Source organism: Nannobrachium achirus (genome assembly GCF_963921795.1).
Source record: "Nannobrachium achirus genome assembly, chromosome: 22".
Taxonomy (NCBI): domain Eukaryota; kingdom Metazoa; phylum Chordata; class Actinopteri; order Myctophiformes; family Myctophidae; genus Nannobrachium; species Nannobrachium achirus.
In genome coordinates, this window is record NC_137829.1 from 15,945,873 (window position 1) to 15,965,408 (window position 19,536).

At 43.3% G+C, this 19,536-nt stretch overlaps 1 protein-coding gene across 2 annotated transcripts; it reads left to right on the plus strand.

Moving 5' to 3' along the window:
* Positions 1-5,938: 5,938 nt before the first annotated feature.
* creb1b (cAMP responsive element binding protein 1b) lies at positions 5,939-18,077 on the plus strand. 2 transcript variants are annotated; one of them, XM_080753215.1, is made up of 8 exons: positions 5,939-6,046; positions 12,014-12,126; positions 13,356-13,520; positions 15,343-15,443; positions 16,128-16,285; positions 16,505-16,687; positions 17,157-17,310; positions 17,639-18,077. In XM_080753215.1, the coding sequence occupies exons 2-8, from the start codon at positions 12,022-12,024 to the stop codon at positions 17,781-17,783; spliced, it is 1,011 nt and encodes a 336-aa protein (XP_080609341.1). In that variant the 5' UTR covers positions 5,939-6,046; positions 12,014-12,021; the 3' UTR covers positions 17,784-18,077. The 2 variants fall into 2 exon arrangements, with proteins under 2 accessions (XP_080609341.1, XP_080609342.1); XM_080753216.1 differs by lacking the exon at positions 5,939-6,046 and having other exon boundaries at positions 12,010-12,126; positions 13,360-13,520.
* Positions 18,078-19,536: the final 1,459 nt, after the last annotated feature.

The following is a 19,536-nucleotide window of genomic DNA, read 5'->3' on the forward strand; positions in this document are numbered from 1 at the left end:
CCCATTTCAAGGACTCCCAAAGTGATATGTATTTGGCCACGGACCCCAATTTGAAAATATTATGTGCCAGGGGACCCCCATACATGGGTTTAACACTATTCTGGGGTTGTGATGTGTTTTAGAGCTTGTAGATTTGCTATTTTCTTAGGGGCCTGGTATTGACCCCTGGGGAACTCCAATCAGATGCAGTAGTAGGCTACCGGTATTTAAGAAATAATTATTAATTAAAGAACATAAGGGGACGAGATAACAAAAAGGTCAAGGCTTCATCCTCTGACTATATTATAACAAAAGTAGTGCTTATGAATTATACAGATTTGGCATAAAATGCATCTCTGTGTCAGGAGGTCTAGATCAGAGGGGGTTAGAGGGGGATTTAGCCCCCCTCCCCAAAAAACAATTGTGATGAAAATGATTTAAGGAATACATACATAAAATATATTTGAATATGTGAAAGACAATTGACTGACTTCTAAACCATACTATGAAATCATACTTTTTATGCTGGAAAGCATCTTCAGCCTCACAAAAACCCCATTCGATCCACAGATTTGGACCTGGTGGATAAGTAATGTTGAGTGACTGATAAATACAAATTCTAGTGATGTTGACATTTTTAAATAACATAAAGTAGGTGGGCTCAGTGGAGCATATTATTGTAACTGACAGGCCAGATAGAACTCCATATTTGGGCAAGTGACATCTGCCATCTTGTATCTACTGTACAGTTACAGTGAATGCCTGGAATTCCTTGTGTGGGATGAGGAGACTGTGGAGCTGACGTGGGAGATGACCTCAAGAGGAAGCTGTTCCCCTTCTGTCCATTGAGTTCAATGGACAGGTGGTGTCATCTTGTAAGGTTTTCAGCTAATTATTACTTTCAACAGTGTGACTGACCTCACGTTATCCTTCTATATATAATCTGTACTGCTGTGGGGGGCTGAGACAGAGACACTCACAGTAGGCCTACAGCAGGACAAGGCCCTGGATGGTGTGATGAAATGGTCCATTCATGAGTAGGTCGACTTCACTTTTATTTTAGTGCTGCTGTTGATGCCAATGCCTTTGTACTTTTACGCAAAGTAAAACTTTGAATGGAGGACTTTAAGTATAAGTATAAAAAACGTGTATCCTTGCCTACTTGCCTACACCACAGCAGCCCACCACCACCCCAAAAATGTAAACAGCACCAGACCAGTTCTACCTCATTATGGTAAATTTACCATTTAAAGAAAAAGAAAAAGGGTTTGGCCGTTAGGGTTAGTAGGCCTAATGTAAAGTATACATGATGAGAACATATTGAACATTCGATTAATCCAAAAAAAAATTAATCATTTTGGGCATAAACAAGAGGTTGAAGAGATTGATTGAATGCTTAACAGTTTGCAAACTAGAAAAGAACATTTCTACGAAATTTTAAGGTGCCTGCAGCTCGCAAAGTGTGTGCAACCTTGTACAGCAGTTGGTGTTAGCATTAGCATTTTTGCATTAACATTAAGATCATTATTAGAATTTTTAACATTAGCATTTTTATCATTAGCATTAGCGGTTAGCCGTTGGGACTGTGGGACCGCCCACTGAGTTTGAGACCAGTAACGTGTTGGGAAGTGGAGACATGACTGTTTAAAGCCCAGCCAATAGTAAGGCAGAGGAGGCGGGGCTTAAGCAATTTCAGATAATTCCTATTGGCCATGTAAGTACACACAGCGAGTTTCGAGACGGTACCATGCTGCAAACTGGAGATATAGCTGTTGAAAGCTCAGCCAATAGGAAGATAGGGGCGGGGCTTAATAGGGGGCGGGGCTTAAGTAGTAAGTCCCTATTGGCCGTTTAAGTCCAAACACCAAGTTTCAAGACGGTACTATGCTGTGAACTGGAGTAGTGGCTGTTTAAAGCCCAGCCAATAGGAATCCAGAGGGGGCGGGGCTTAATCAAATACAGCTCGTCCCTATTGGCCGGAAAAAGACCAAAGTTGTGTATGCATTATAAAGTTTAAGTGACGTTGCTAGGCAAAAGTATGGCAGAGTTATGTGGTGCCAAAGTTTCTGTTTTTTTCCCCCATTCAAAGTCAATGGGGGTTTTTGCGCGTAGTTTTTTACGAATTACGTTGCCATGGTAACGCGGATCGGAAAGAAAAGTAATAGCACACCATTCCCGGCCGAGCCGCACATTTTGATGTATATATTGCGGGGGTGGTGTAAATCGTGCGGCAGTTATTACGTGCCGAAACCTCCCCCATTCTAAGTCAATGGGGTTTTTTGGCGTCGTTTTTTGCGAATTACGTCGCAATAGTAACGCGGATCGGAAAGAAAAGTAATAGCACCCCATTCCCGGCCGAGCCGCACGTTTTGATGTATATATTGCGGCGGTGGCGTAAATCGTGCGGCAGTTATTACGTGCCGAAATTTGTGGCGATAATTACATACTTAAGTATGGCGGATTACAATAAGTGTTTTGCCATTGCGTTGCATGGCAGGCCCACTTAATAATACAGTGGTAAGATTATACAATTGGGCTTGTTAAGTGTGCCTGCCATGCAATGCAATGGCAAAACACTTATTGTAATCCGCCATACTTAAGTAAGTACGTAATTAAGTTTCGCCACAAATTTCGGCACGTAATAACTGCCGCACGATTTACGCCACCGCCGTAATATATACATCAAAACGTGCGGCTCGGCCGGGAATGGTGTGGATTACTTTTCTGTCCGATCCGCGTTACCATGTCAACGTAATTCGTAAAAAACTACGCTCAAAAACCCCCTTTGACTTTGAATGGGGGACTCTGTCCCACAGTAATGTGGGGACAGAAACTTTGTCCCCACATTACTCTGACATACTTTTGCCTAGCAACGTCACTTAAACTTTAAAATACACACACAACTTTGGTCTTTTTCCGGCCAATAGGGATGAGCTGCAATTGATTAAGCCCCGCCCCCTCTGTAACAGGAAGTGCCCTTCGCCAAACAGGAAGTGCCTTTACATCTCATGAACCGTTTGTCGTACAGACGCGTGGGTGGCGTCATATGACTTGATTAAGAGTCCTTAACCTTAATTGGGGCCTATTTCGCCAAACAGTAAGTGCCCCTCACCAAACAGGAAGTGACCCTTTATCTCATGAACCGCTTGTCGTACAGACTCGTGGGTGGCGTCAAATGACTTGATTAAGAGTCCTTAACCTAAAGTGAGGCCTATTTCGCCAAACAGGAAGTTCCCCTCACCAAACAGGAAGTGACCCTTTATCTCATGAACCATTTGTCGTACAGACTCGTGGGTGGCGTCAAATGACTTGATTAAGAGTCCTTAACCTTAATTGGGGCCTATTTCGCCAAACAGGAAGTGCCCCTCACCAAACAGGAAGTGACCCTATATATCATGAACCGTTTGTCGTACAGACGCGTGGGCGGCGTCAAATGACTTTATTAAGACTCCTTGGGGCCTATTTCGCCAAACAGGAAGTGCCCCTCACCAAACAGGAAGTGACCCTATATCTCATGAACCGTTTGTCGTACAGACGCAAGGGTGGTGCATTAAGATTTGATTAAGAGTCCTTAACCTTAATTTGGGCCTATTTAGCCAAACAGGAAGTGCCCCTCACCATACAGGAAGTGACCCTATATCTCATCAACCGTTTGTCGTACAGACGCGTGGGTGGTGTTATATGACTTGATTAAAAGTCCTTAACCTTAATTGATGCTTCCTTCACCAAACAGGAAGTGCCCTTCACCAAACAGGAAGTGCCTCTATATCTCATGAACCGTTTGTCGTACAGTCGATAATGTTAAAGCTAATGCAAAAAATGCAAATGTTAAAAAATCTAGCGCTAATCTAACGCTAATGCTAACACCAACCGCTACACAAGGTTGCACACACTTAGCGAGCTGCAGGCACACTTAAAATTTCTTAGAAATTTTCTTTTCTAGTTTCCATTGTGGTCCTGAAGATTTAAGTCTGATGTGCATGATGCATGTTCAAATCATGTGACCATTTTCCAAATGCAACACTGAGGTGCCCACTTTTCCTTCCTTTATTCAGTGTGCCTGCCATGCAACGCAATGGCAAAACACTTATTGTAATCCGCCATACTTAATTAAGTAAGTACGTAATTAATTAAGTTTCGCCACAAATTTTGGCACGTAATAACTGCCGCACGATTTACGCCACCGCCGCAATATATACATCAAAACGTGCGGCTCGGCCGGGAATGGGGTGCTATTACTTTTCTTTCCGATCCGCGTTACCATTCTGACGTAATTCGCAAAAAACGACGCCCAAAAACCCCATTGACTTAGAATGGGGGACTGGGAAACAGAAACTTTGGCACCAAATAACTCTGCCATACTTTTGCCTAGCAACGTCACTTAAACTTTATAATGCATACACAACTTTGGTCTTTTTCCGGCCAATAGGGATGAGCTGTAATTGATTAAGCCCCGCCCCCTCTGTATTCCTATTGGCTGGGTTTTAAACAGCCACTACTCCAGTTCACGGCATGGTACCGTCTTGAAACTTGGTGTTTGGACTTAAACGGCCAATAGGGACTTATTACTTAAGCCCCGCCCCCTCTTAGGCCCCACCCCTATCTTCCTATTGGCTTAGCTTTAAACAGCTTTATCTCCAGTTTGCAGCATGGTACCGTCTCGAAACTCGCTGTGTGTACTTACATGGCAAAAAGGAACTATCTGTAAATGCTTAAGCCCCGCCCCCTATGCCTTCCTATTGGCTGGGCTTTAAACAGCCATGACTCCACTTCCCAACACGTTACTGGTCACAAACTCGGTGGGTGGTCCCACAGTCCCAACGGCTAACCGCTAATGCTAACAAATGCTAATGCTAACAAATGCTAATGCTAACAAATGCTAATGCTAACACATGCTAATGCTAACACATGCTAATGTTAACAAATGCAAATGCTAACAAATGCTAATGCTAACACATGCTAATGCTAACAAATGCTAATGCTAACACATGCTAATGCTAACACATGCTAATGCTAACAAATGCTAATGCTAACAAATGCTAATGCTAACAAATGATAATGCTAACAAATGTTAATGCTAACAAATGCTAATGCTAACACATGCTAATGCTAACAAATGCTAACACATGCTAATGTTAACACATGCTAATGCTACCAAATATGCTAATGCTATGCTAACACATGCAAATGCTAATGCTAAAAATGCTAATGCTAACAAATGCCTAATGTTTAAAGAAAAAAAATCTATGATAATGCTAATGTTAAAAAAATGTTAATGTTAAGGCTAATGATAAAAATGCTGATGTAAAAAATTCTAATGATTTTAATATTAATGCAAAATGCTAATGCTAACACCAACTGCTATACAAGGTTGCACACACTTAGCGAGCTGCAGGCACACTTAAAATTTCTTAGAAATGATCTTTTCTAGTCTCTCCATTGTTGTGCCCAGTAGACCGTGGAGTAGAGACCAAGGGTTCCCAAACTTTTCAGGCCGTGACCCCCCAAAATATTGATCTGGGACCATCCAGGATGTCAGTGAATCCTGACCATAAAACCTTTGATTCTGTGAAAAGAAATATCGCTAAACAAAGCTATATTATCAAATAATTTAATATTATTTTTCCTTTTTTTCACAGAATCAAAGATTTCATGGTCATGATTCACTGACATCCTGGATGGCTTGGTTCTAGGCTTAAAATAATTGCTATAAATATTGTTGTATTAAACAATCTATGCAAGTATGAGTAACTGAATCTATGGGGAAAATGGATGAGAGATTGATTGTTGGCACCAGCAAACCACGCCCACTGCGAGTAGACCACAGAGTTTCGGCACAACTCGTTCAGCTTCGGGAACCTTCGTGCACTTCCGTGGCCCGAGCTTCGTGCGCCCTCGCACGTCACTCGGCCCTTCCCGCTGCTGGTGACTGTGCCACAGTGCCTCTCCAATCGTCCGTGTTGTTGTTCTCGGTGACGCGGCGGAGGTGTAGCCTGACGCGGGCTCTTACGTGTCGGGTCGGCCGGAATAAAAGCGGAGGACCGGGAGTGACGAGCAAAGGATATCGGTAAGAGAAGGATCGGCGTGCGGGGTGGCGGATGGCGGATAGCGAGAAGGCCGATAGCGAGAAGGCCGCCCTTGATAAGCAGCGCTGCGGGATGTTTGGTTGGGTTTGGCCCGGTGGAAACAAAGAGATCATGGCGTCTCGGTGGGCTATGTTAGGATGGAGGGGAGGGGAGGCTGGCTGGCTGCGGGGCGGCTTTTGAAACCGTAACCGTGCACTGTCTGAGGCAGACGGGAGTGGAAGTCTCCTCCTGCATGTTTAGACAGCGTGTGACGGTGGGATTTGACGGTGAAATTATGATGATCGATGGAGGGGCTTCTTCTTCTGTCTGTCTTTGTGCCGCGGCCAGGGCTTCTTACGTTGGCGCAAATCTGTTTTTTTATATTTCTCTTTCTACCAATAGCGCCTTAAAAGCAATGGAACTGATTTAGCTGTGCGCCTGACTCGCATCCCTTTGTGTGTGTATATGTTTTTAAATGCATATAAATCTCTACTTATTATGGCCCTTTTGAGTTTTGATAAAGGTCTTATTGTTGTCTTGTCCTGATTAATTGTAGGCTATTTATGGGCTTGATCGCTACACAGGCTTATTATACAGGCCTATTAGACAGGGGGAAAGAACAACATAACACAATGGAATGGATATTAAATCTTCACGTTATGTGGTCATATCATGTAGCCTAGTAGTAGTATCAGCCCCAGACAGACAGGGAAGAAAGAATGAGTGAATTGGAGGGAAAGACATTCTGAAGCACCAGCCGGGGGGCGTAGCTCCACCATGTGCTACACATGTTTAAACATGAGTACAATTTCAAAACTATTGTCTCGTTCATTGGAGGTTCTCAAAATGAGGTTCTTGGGCCCTCTCTGTGGTCCTTGAGGGTGGTTCCAAATGGCCTGGCCCTGTACCCTCTCGAGAGTGTACCTTTGTAAAAAAAAAAGGTTCATAAACCTTCAGGCTCTACTGGGGTTCTCTGACTCAGAAAATATATTGAGATCATATTACAGTCTATCGATTACTCACCCCATGGCATGGAGACTTGAGTGCAGCAGTGATTTCTCCATTGAGGCACATGCATTTGTGTCTCATCTGGAATCAATGGGGGTACATTTATTATAATCACATTAATATTGACATTATTGCCTTAGGAAAACAAAAAAACATTATTGAACTCAAGTCTCCTTGGGGTGAGTAATCCATAGAAAACATTAGTCATTTGGGGGTGAACTACTCCTCAAGAGATGAGTCATTGTTGCCACATGTATGCACAGGTTCACTGATCAACTTGGTATAACTCCATAACCTTTGGTTAAAGTAGAACATTTGTTTGCCCATTAAACTGGGCTTAGTATGTGACTATGTACTGTGTCAACATAACAAAACAACGAACAAATGCATTCTTTAACCAATCATTTCCCTCTATGCCAGCAGTCATCAGCCACTGACTGGAGGAGTAGTGTGGTGGTGTTAAGCTGCAGAAACACACTGCCCTCGCTGTAGTTTTGTTTGGTTTCGTTTTGGTTGCCCAAAAACATCCTGACAAACGGTAAAAACACCAAAATACAGTGAGAGGGCAGTGTGTTTCTGCAGGTGAACACCACACTAAGCCAGTGGCTGGTAACTGCTGGTATAACAGTAATCGGGGTAAAAAAAGACAAGTAAATGTATTTTTTTTAAACACAGGGCAACGTTGCATACTGTGCCTTTAAGTAAAACCCTACTGGCACATGCACATGCCTGCACAGCACACACAGTAGTACTATATATTACTATTTGGGCAGGGTCTTCAATAGGCGGTCCGGGAACCCGAGGGGTTTCTCAGAGTCTGAGTTACTACAGGGGGACTGCCAAATTGTTTGTGTCATTGGGACGTTATTTATTTGTTTTTAAATGTACAAATAGACAAAACAATTTAATGTACACAACACTGATCAAAGCTGCAGCATAACTTGGAGGCAACCCATCGGTGGTGGCTCCTGGCAAATCTTAAGGGAGGGTGAATTTTGCGACTATACACAATATCATCTGCTAGTTAACTTGACAATGTATTGCATATTGCATTTTCTAACGCAATTTACCTACGTGCAGACTAGTGTTTAGTCTCCAAATTGGTATCCCAATATTTTCTGTTTAATTTCCTGAACAAACACTAGTATAGCATGATTACCATCAGAATAGAGCTCCAGGGTGGGGGTAGTTATCAGTGAGAGCCCGTCATAAAACAGGTTTATGAAGCTGGGGGACTAGCAGGGCACTTGGAGAAACTTTGCATTGAAATGGCTAGGATTCAACAAAAGAAAAGGTGGGTGATGATGGGGGGGGGGGGGGGATGACATTAACATTGAGGTCAATCCGAGCACCATGGGTGCAAATCAAGTCAAAGAGGGACTTGAAAGGGCATTATCTAATAAGTCAGGGGTTCTCAAACCTTTTTAGGCTGTGACCCCCAAAATAAATATATTTGAACTGGGGACCCCCACCCTGACAAGCACTTGGAATTGTAGGTATTACATTTAATGTGACTCGGTTCCACAGATCAAGCCGCCGATCTACATGCTCGCAACGCGAGGCATTGTGAGCTCGTAGATCTGCTATTTTCACAATGTTTGCCTCTTGCTTACTTAATATTTGACAGTTTGGCCAGTTTGATATTAAAACGGTCTTGAAAGTCCTTAAATTGTCACTTTAGAAATGTGCAGATAATATGTATAGCCTACACTTATACTGTGTGTTTGTTTGTTTACCATTGAGTGAGAAAAAAATGACATTAAGCTAATCATCTGGGGACCCCAAAAAATAATTTGGGGACGTCCTGACCCTATGTTTGAGAACCACTGATCTAAGTTGTCAAAAAAAGCAACACTGTTAATAGTAAATGTAAATAGAGTGCAAATAAAAACCTGGTAATCGATCGTCAAATCTAAGCCTCCATTTAAACATGCTATCTAAATAACATACTTTTTTTTAGCTTGGGTGGTGAAGCAAACTGAGTATGTCTGTCTAACACATACATCTGCGCAACGAGCATTGCTATTAAAATAGGCAACAGTATAAGGAACGAGGTGTTCTAGGGTTCTGAAGAAGTGTGTTCAGACTGCATCGGCGTGAGTCTGACCTCATCCACAGGCCTCATAGGGGAGTATTATTACCCTGCAACACATCTGTTAGACACATTTAATGAAGGCTGTAACCCCCCCCCCCCCCCCCCCCCCCACACACACACACACACACACACATACAAGGACTATATCACATAATCCTCTCTGAATTGGTTTAATGATGCAGTCCAGCATGGCAAACTGAGTTTCCTTTGGAAACTTTCTCTCTCCCTTACTGTTAAGGAAAAAGATTGTCATTTAACTGTTGTTAGCCTCAGCGGCAGTTCTCCTCCCTTCTGCGTCCACTCGTCCCTGTTTGACCAATCTACAGATCAATCTCAGCAAATGAGAATATTGTGTAAAAAAGCATTGCAGATGCCATAGAACCCCTAATCATAACTGACTTCAGAAACTTCCCAATGGACTTCAAGCAAATCTTACTTCAGAAGGTTGTAATTTCTCTTAATATAAATCCTTGTTTTGAGTGGTCTCGTGTAATATTGTAATATTTATAAATATGGACTTTTGATATTCATGAGCTGTATGCCATTAAAAAAAGAAAATCTAAATTTGAACAAAAAGTTTCAAGAAATATGAAAGTTTCAAGACTTTTTACTTTTACAAAATATTCAAATTTTCTGTACGTGATGAATCTACGGATTACCTATACAGTTATAACATCTCCTCCTTGACTGTCTCCTCACCGAACCATTCCAAACATACTAGCAGTTACACATGCCAAGTTGTCAGAACATGTAGTTGCCTCCTGGTTTCCTGGCACTACGTTTATATTTGAGGGCCTCACGCTATAAAGCTGTAATACCGGTATATAACTTTGACTTTACAACGTTGATAATTATGTTTGGAGAGACAGCTGTCCTCCAGGAAAGACTGGAAGGGTAACAGGGGCCAGCAACCCCTGTTGCAGCACTCGCAGGAGGGCACCAAGCAAGCTACAGAACGTACAAATGAGTAATACCCCCCAGTGTCTCTCGAGAGGAGGGGAGGAAGAGAGACCTGCTAGGACAGATTCAACGGTAACAACAGTAGCACAGACGCAGAGAAGGCTCTCAAAAACTAGCCTGGACTGATTGCGTGGGTTCGCTCGTGCATTCCTCGGTGGTGTGTCGGTCTGGGCCTCGGCCGTGGGGGGAGAGTGTGGGGGGTCGGGGAATGGCCGGGCCGGTCAGGGGCTGCTTTTCACTGTTGTACGGAGTCGGACGGCTGCTGGGATGCGGACGCTGATCGGTCTGGTCGTTTTCGGGTTTCTTGTGCTGTCTGCCTATGGGCCGGGGTCCAGCCTGGTGCCGTGGGGGGCTACAAACTGACTAAAAATACAGCAGAGTAAGGCCAAGTGTAGACTAGGATGGACGCATGCACAGTTTGCACACAGCACAGACGAACAGTCTGGTGAGGCATAGGAGGACCCTAAGTAGGAAGCAAACCCTAGTCCTAGAGACCTCTTAAGTGCCTGTAATCCCCCAAGAAAACAAGGCAGAGAAAGCGTCCTGTTGGCTCTGGCATAGGGGATTGGACAATAGCTGGAATCCTGGAGGAGAGGGAGCAGTGATTTGGCCAATCACTGCTGACCCGCCAACTGGAGAGTGTTATGGTTAAGGGTTGAAACACTCCCAAGAAGGTCGGGGACCACCTGCTGACCTCTCTTCCAGGCCAAGGCTTTATCCATTAGAAATGGATTATAATTCGCACCTTTGATGTTTTTATGAACTGAACTATTAAATACATTTTCAACAGAACATATTGGTAGCAGTTTATTTATGCCCCAGTCACCGCCTTCTGGTTTCAGGGACATATTTCGGGAGTGTGTCGCTGTTACTACATGTCATCTTTTCGACACCCGACTCTAACCCTCACCCTAACTAACCCTAACCTCTGTGGAGTGAGTCGCTAACCCTCCGGTCGAAATGATGGTCGTTCGAAAGAGCGCGATTATTCCCCCTGTGCCTAACCACACAAACCCTAAAATGTACAGTGTAAAATATACAATTAGGCAGCATTATGCACTAAGCAGACGCTCTGATCCAGAACCACTTAGGAAGTGCAAGAACAGAGTGAATGGCAAGAACCCTAGTCAACAACAGGTTAAATGGTCACGTAAATGTGCAAAGAAGACATGTAATTTTTACAAAGAGGGGTCTGGGAACCCCAGAAGTGCTTGAAGTGTTCCAGGGGGTCACCAGCAAAGTGAGCTATTATTGAATAAAAAATAAGTTGTTGGTCCGTGATCAAATACATATTCATTTGGGGGTCCTTCCTTGGACCTTGACATAAAAAAGGTTTGACCTCAGCTCTCTCTAGGAGACACGTTTACATTGCCAAAGCAAGTCTCAAAACATAAAAAACAGTTGAAAATGGGGAACATATATACAGTTGGAGGGGGTACTGCATTGTTTAAACAGAGCTATGTCACATTTTGTCGTTATGTACAGTATATACAGGGTATGAAGCTTTTTGGAACAAATAGCAGCATTTCTTTTTTCTCAATACGATTTCAATAGTATACTTAATTTTTGGTAGATAAGCAATTAATATAGAGGGTATGCACGTGACAACATCATCATACCCGAAGGTTATGCGGGAACGCCTACGGAGTGGCAAATAAATACATTCTGGCCTTGACAGCCCATACATCCAGACAGAAAAGTCCTATCCGATTGCATTAAACAACGTCAAACGACGTTAAACTCGATTTGCCACTCGATTTGCGGTTCACTTAATGCATGCGCACACCCTCTATTGAAATAAAACGAAAACGTACCAGTGATGTTCTGCTGGCCATCGTAGGGATCTGAAAGGCTTCCTGGTTTATTTCTTTTTAATTTCCGATTTTAACGACCCATCTCTCCACAGCTCAGCCAATGAGGATGGAGTCCGCAGTAGAGGCCCAGCAGGGGGTGGAGACTGCTGTGTCAGAGACTGAGACCCAACAGATCACACAGGCACAGATCGCCACGCTGGCACAGGTGACTACTGCTAATGAATTCACCCATGTAGGCCTGCATCCGCGTCACTCTAGATTTGAACCACCTTAACCATTATTTTATGCTTAAACTGTTGGAAGGAAAAAAACTGGTGGAGAACGTGAAAAACGTTCTCCGCCAGTTTGTTGTCATTCAGTATAAGACTCTTCTCTCTACCAAAACACAAAAACAGACAAAACAGGTAGTTTCATTATATTATATTATATATATACCTCCAATTTTTACATTAAATCTTGTTTCCAAATTAACTTCAGTATTCAACCGTAATGGTCACAGCGGCCACAACGAGATATTTTAGAACATCTATTACTTCATAAAAATAAAAGAAAATCAAATAGATTAATCGATTGGTTCGATTAACGGTCGCACCTCTACTTCAGTGTAAATGCACCATTGTACAACAGTGGTTAATCAGACTAATTGGTTTAGCCGATTATAGAAAATGTACAGTATGTTAAAATAAATATTGATATATATATAAGAGATTTAAAAAGAAAACTGTGTCTTGATTCATCGATTAACTCAGATTTAGCTGTTATTTCTTCTAAATCTTGTTTTTATACATTTTGGGTGAATTTCCCAGCCCTAGTGCAGTAACCTAGTCTGGAGGAACCAGAGGAATGTGCCTGCCAGGCAGGTCATGCCAGGCTAGCTGTGTTGATGCTGGCAGGCCGGGCCCACACTCCCCACCTTCCTACCAAACACAAGCTATTTATAGCCTAGTTCTTCAATAAGCACAGTTGACGCTGTGTGTCTCCATGTAGCCTGTAATGACTGACTGACTGACCCTACTGACCCACTGCCTGCCTGCAGGAACGTGCTGACACACACACACACACACACACACACACACACACACACACACACACACACACACACACACACAGGTGTTTCAGAAAATAAAATAAAAATAGGGGGTGGCAAAAAAGTGACGACTTAAGCCCCCAATGAGTCGGGATGCAATGTGTTGTTGTGAGCTTGTAGATCTGCTATTTGTCACCATTTAAAATAAATGTTTGAAAAATGCGTATGCCCAAAATAGGGACACAGGTTGAAATTGATCAATATATGTTGCACACAAGAAAACATGTAACTTGTGTCACTTCTGTCACATGTACTGTAGGTGTAAATTGTCAAGATTGTCTGCACGGTCGTAAATGCCATAATTTGGCCCTGATAAGGATACTAAACACTGTGAATGTGGATGAAAGGAAGGTTGTTTGTTTCAGGTGTCGATGGCGGGTGTCCACGGCACAGCGACGGGCCCCACGGTGACACTGGTGCAGCTGCCCAACGGGCAGACGGTGCAGGTCCACGGTGTGATCCAGGCAGCGCAGCCTTCTGTCATCCAGTCCCCACAGGTCCAGGCTGTACAGGTGACCACACTCTCTCTCTCTCTCTCTCTCTCTCTCTCTCTCTCTCTCTCTCTCTCTCTCTCTCTCTCTCTCTCTTTTTATTTTGAAAAACTCTTCTGACTGGCATGACGTGGGACGATAAGTGATATTATCGTTTATCGCAGTGGTTCTCAACCTTTTCAGGCCGCGACCCCCAAAATAATCATATTTATATGACCACCCTGACGAGCACTAAGAGTTGAGGCATTCAATTTTGTATAACACGGTGAAAATAGCAGATCTACATGCTCACAAAGCTTAGCAACGCGAGGCGTTGTGAGCATGTAGATCGGCTATATTCACAATTTCTGCCTCTATAATATTTGCCAATTTGGACAACGTTTAACTTTCATTTTAGAGGTATTAAAAAGTCCTTACATTGTCACTTTAGAAATGTGCAGATACCCTCTATACACTTTATATTGGTTTGTTTACTCTTGAGCGAGAAAACAATGTTTCACATTAAGTTAATCATCTGGGGACCACCCAAAATAATTTGGGAACCCCCCTGGGTCCCGACCCACAGGTTGAGAACCACTGGTTTATTGTGATAAAAAGCACCCACGATAATCGTATTGTGGAGATTTAATTTATCGTGATATCGTCCTCCGTCATGCACTGGGTTCAATTCACCTTTTACTTGCCAAGCTGCATATCCGGTACCACTTAAACCCTCTATAATTGGTAAAAGGTACTTATAATAAACGTACTTGATAATTATTTCACTCTTATCGACGCGTTGTGAGCTTGTAGATCGGCTATTTTTTAGCACATTTTCCGTCCCAGGATAATGGATTTTAATTATCGTGATATTTATCGTAAATCGCCATTTCTTTGTTTGAGCCCGGAAAAAAACATGGATGTGTGTCTCAAAGGATATTAGATATTATTGGCAGAATTGCAGAAGGTTTAGAATATTTGGCGGCCCCATTTTCACTTTTCGGGGGAAGTTTCAACCCCAAGAACTTTAAGCCATTTAGGCCTGAACGCAAATCTGTGTCACTTTAGATTTGAACCACTATAACTAGGGATGGGTATCGTTCACCTTTGAATCGATACGATACCTTTTTCGATACCTGGGAATCGATACGATACCCTTTTCGATACCATTTTCGATACTTTTTATTTAAGTTTAACTTCAACACGGAAAGAGTGGCGACTCGCTGCTGCGGTAGAGCAGAGGTGATGATGAGGTGGTACTAAAGCAGTCATTAAACTCTCAGTAGCCCAACTGTTACAGATGTGATGTGACCGGCCAGGGGTGCGTTCCAGAGTATCGAAACGAGGTATCGTTCATTTTTACATGAACCAATACCCGATAGTATCGACGTCATGCGATCGATACCATTAAAAGTATTGCAGACGATAACCATCCCTAACTATAACCATTATTTTATTCTTTAACTTTCTATATTCTAACTATTAAAACATTAAAAAAAAATCGCGAACATTTGTGCAAGTCTTTGAATATTTTTGACCCGATTCTATAAATGTCTTCTAAATCCTTCTTCTAAATCAGTGGTTCTCAAACCTTTTTATGTCAAGGACCCCCAAAATTACATGTATTTGGCTGTGCAACCCCATCTCAAGATATGTTGTTCCAGGGACCACAAATATTTGAGTTACAAATGCTCGATTTTAAAAATATATATTCAAAGACACAAAATCACATTTTCTCAAAGATAGCACATCTACAAGCTGTGAGCTTGCATATCTGCTATTTTTCAATAGTTAAAGCATAAAATAATTGTAGGCCTAAATGGGTTTTAATGATTTGCGTGTGTGTGTGTTGTGTCCTCTCCAGATCTCCACTATAGCAGAGAGTGAGGACTCACAGGAGTCGGTGGACAGCGTGACAGACTCTCAGAAACGCAGGGAGATTCTTTCGCGGCGGCCGTCCTACAGGTAGATAAGTGTGCAGAGTCCGAAGTCGAACCGAAGAATGATGTCACTGTGATGGGTGGTGGGCTAATGTGGGTAATCATGTTGCCATTGGCTGCAGCTGAGCTGGTCGAGTCATCATTGTGATGTCAGAACAGGTTGGCTATATCCTCCGACTGAGCTGGTCAAGTCATCATTGTGATGTCAGTGCAAATGAATTAGGTCTAGGCCAGCGTGTCATGAGACTTGTGACGTACGCATGCACACACAGGAGCTGGAGGATTTTATAGTAAATGCGACCTACGGTCGCAATGAATCGATGTGACGCATTGTGAACATGGCTATTGTTCAAAGAAATACATAAAAGCAGGGGTCTTCAAAGTTTTCAGGCCAAGGACCCCTTAGCTGAGAGGGAGATGAAGCAGGGACACACCCTCTACATATTGTATGAATGTGGGATGGAGATTCTCATCGATTTCATAGATAGATTCATAGACTTGTTTGACACTTAACCCCTTAAAATCTTAAATAACCGATACTTAGCATAGGTTCAAGTTGTTCGTTTAAAATAATTATCCTATCACACAAGGATTTGGCGGCCCCCCTGTAGTAACTCTGAGGACCCCCTAGGGGTCCCGGACCCCTAGGGGGTCCCCTGAATAAAAGTGAATTGTTGAATAAAAGTGAATTGTTGCGCCCCCTAAACAGGAAGATACTGAACGATCTGTCGTCGGACGCCCCTGCGGTGCCTCGCATCGAGGAGGAGAAGGCTGAGGAAGACATCAACACCGTCGCCGTCTCACAACCCACCATCGCCACCGTTACCATGCCGACGCCCATCTACCAGACAGCCAGCGGTCAATACAGTGGGTTCTCAATCTCATTGTCCAATCTGCTCAGTTGAAAGCTTGTTAGATGTGTGACGTTGAGTACATTAAGCTGATGGGCCAGTCAATATTGCGCGGCCCGCGGGCCGGAGTTTGACTATCACATTGCGCTATACAAACAAATGTGCCTGGGAGCACTGTGAGTGCTCTTCTGCTCTCCCCTTCTCACCTCCTTTCTTCCACCCTGTCCTCCCACAGTCGCTATCACCCAGGGAGGGGCCATCCAGCTGGCCAACAACGGTACTGACGGGGTCCAGGGCATCCAGACGTTAACCATGACCAACGCTGCAGGGGCCCAGCCCGGCACCACCATCCTCCAGTACGCCCAGACCAGCGACGGACAGCAGATACTGGTGCCCAGTAACCAGGTTGTCGTCCAAGGTGAGAACACAGCAAAGACTTTTTATTGTTGACATATTGGTGTACTTGGATGTGTCTATCTACATCGATTCATTGATTGAATACTTCATGAATCCATTAACCCGTTTAGACCTGAAAACAGTTTTCTGAAAAACCTAATGTTTCTCTGTCAGTGGTGCTCAAACCTTTTCATGTCAAGGACCTCCTAGAATTATATGTATTTGACCACGGACCCCCATCTGAAAATATGTAGTTCCAGGGACCAAGAGAAAGAACGGTTTGCGTTACAAATGTCTGCTTTAAAAAATATATACATTCAAAGATTTGCTCACATTTTCAAGATTTTTCAAAAATAGCAGATCTACAAGCTTGTAGATCTGCTATTTTTTAATTTTTAAAGCATAAAATAATGGTTAAAGTGGTTCAAATCTAAAGTGACACAGATTTGATTGAATACTTCATGAACCCATTAATCTCTCCGCCTGCCCAGCTGCGTCCGGTGATGTCCAGGCCTATCAGATTCGAACTGCCCCAGCCAGCACCATCGCCCCCGGGGTGGTCATGGCCTCCTCCCCTGCCCTGCCCGAACAGAGGGACACAGAGGTGGTCACTCGCAAGAGGGAGGTCCGTCTCATGAAGAACAGGTAGGGAAATTACTTGAGCCGTAAGCTTATTTGCGACCGCCAGGGAGCATTTAGTATGCAAATGTCCACCTCATGTCCAGGGCTTGACATTAAGACTTGTCCTGTTGTCCAAAACAAGTAATACATCCTTCCGGAGCAAGTTAATTAAAACTGTACTTAAGTGGCTCTTGGTTTCACTTTTTCTGTGACGCTCCTGGCAGCTTTGTGCTGTATGCAGACTATGGACTTTACATACTATGGAGTGGAGGATGGAGGGCGGAGGGAGCAAGGAAACCAGAAAACGTTGAAGACCCCTGGATTAAAATGTCTTGTTGTTTCTTCCCCGCAGGGAGGCAGCCCGCGAGTGTCGTCGAAAGAAGAAGGAGTATGTCAAGTGTCTGGAGAACCGCGTGGCCGTGCTGGAGAACCAGAACAAGACCTTGATCGAGGAACTGAAAGCCCTCAAAGACCTCTACTGCCACAAGTCTGAGTAAAAAGAAAACATCCGGACCCAAGCACCTTCACCAAGGGTGTCACCAAATTCTGGGCCCTGGGTACAAGGATTCACTGCGGACCCCCCATGAATGTCCTTCATAGGGGGAGGGGGTTTAACCCATTTAGACTGGCAATGCATTATTGCGCATTATTTTGTGCTTTAGATATTGAAAAACAGCAGATATACAAGCTCACAGCGCGGCACAGAGTGCCGCACTGCAAGCTTGTAGATCTGCTATTTTTTTAAATCGGGAAAATGTGTGCAAGAAACCTATGTTTCTATTTCAGTGATGCTCAAACTTTTTCATCTGAAGGACCCCCAAAATGATATGTATTTGGCCCCCTGGATCTCAAAATATTTAGTTCCAGGGACCCCCCAGAAGCAGAGTTACAAATGTTTTTTGTATTTTGTAAAAAGATTTGGAGGCTTTTCATACGACTTTTCAAAAATAGCAGATCTACAAGCTCGCAGCGCGGCACCGAGTGCCACGCTGTGAGCTTGTATATCTGCTATTTTTCAATAGCTAAAGTATAAAATAATTAAGGCCCCTCCAACTTGGACCCTAGTAACTCAGTCCCACTTTCCCCCCTTGTGACGCCCCTGACCTTCACACATCCTTTCAAACACACTGACTGATGACTGACTTGCCCATCGTCACCGCTGGGGTTACCTGTATGCGTGCATGACAATTACTGTTGCCCTGTCTGAATTCTGTTTCTAATACCTTGCCGTTCACTAGTATAGCATTGTAGTACAGTGTACTGTATTATGCAGTATTTTTAATTATTGTATATACATTTTTCACTTCAGTAAAATTGCTTTAAGTAAGGAGTGGCTTTTTTCCACGTTTGGCAAGTTAAAGATGCAAAATACCTTCAAATAATAACTTGCACAACAAATCTGTGCATCTTCTTCACATAATAGTAAAACATTAATTTAATGTGAGGACACAGTGTGTGTCCTGTTGATCACTGGACCCTGCAGTCCATAGTAGAGTATACTGAATTACACAGATTCATGTTCTTGCTTAACGTTGTTCTAATTCGTCGACCCCGTAGGAACAAATCATGACTTTTGGGTACTTGGCCCTCTGGTTGAGAAACATTAGACTTAGGTCCGTGCCAGTCGTCGCACTCGAAAATAGCCAATCTACGAGTGCAAGACTCGCGACGTGTTGTGAGCTTTTAGATCGGCTATTTTTGCTGTTTTCAGTCAAGAGATGAGAACAGAATTCAGATATGGACACGTGTGTGTGTGTGTGCTCTCTCAGCAGTCATGCAAGCTTAGTCAAATTGACAGAGAAAAAAAAGGATTCTGGATGGATTTGACGTTGTTACTTGACCCAGCGTTTCGCTGAAGTCGCATCCTAACCTGAAGTCGCTTGGTTCAGGGGGCTCGGTCAACCGGTGGCGTTTCATTTTCACCACGGACTCTGTTTTTTCTAAGCATTTTTAAAGGATGCTACAAACTGCCTGCCTACCCTGATGGAACAACGATGCTCACAGTAGAGGATCGCCGCGGCCAACATGTGTTTCAACTCGCCTGTGTCTTTTTTTATAGAAGAACATACTATTACATTAGTATGACATGACCTTTCATCTCTGTTGTGGTCAGCATTGGACAGTAGTTACGTTCACTTGAGTGCTGTACTTAAGTACATTTTGTTTTTAGTATCTGTACTTTAGTTGAGTGTATTATTTTTTATTTTTTTTGTTTCGTTTTTTTTGACACTTCATGACTTTCACTCCACA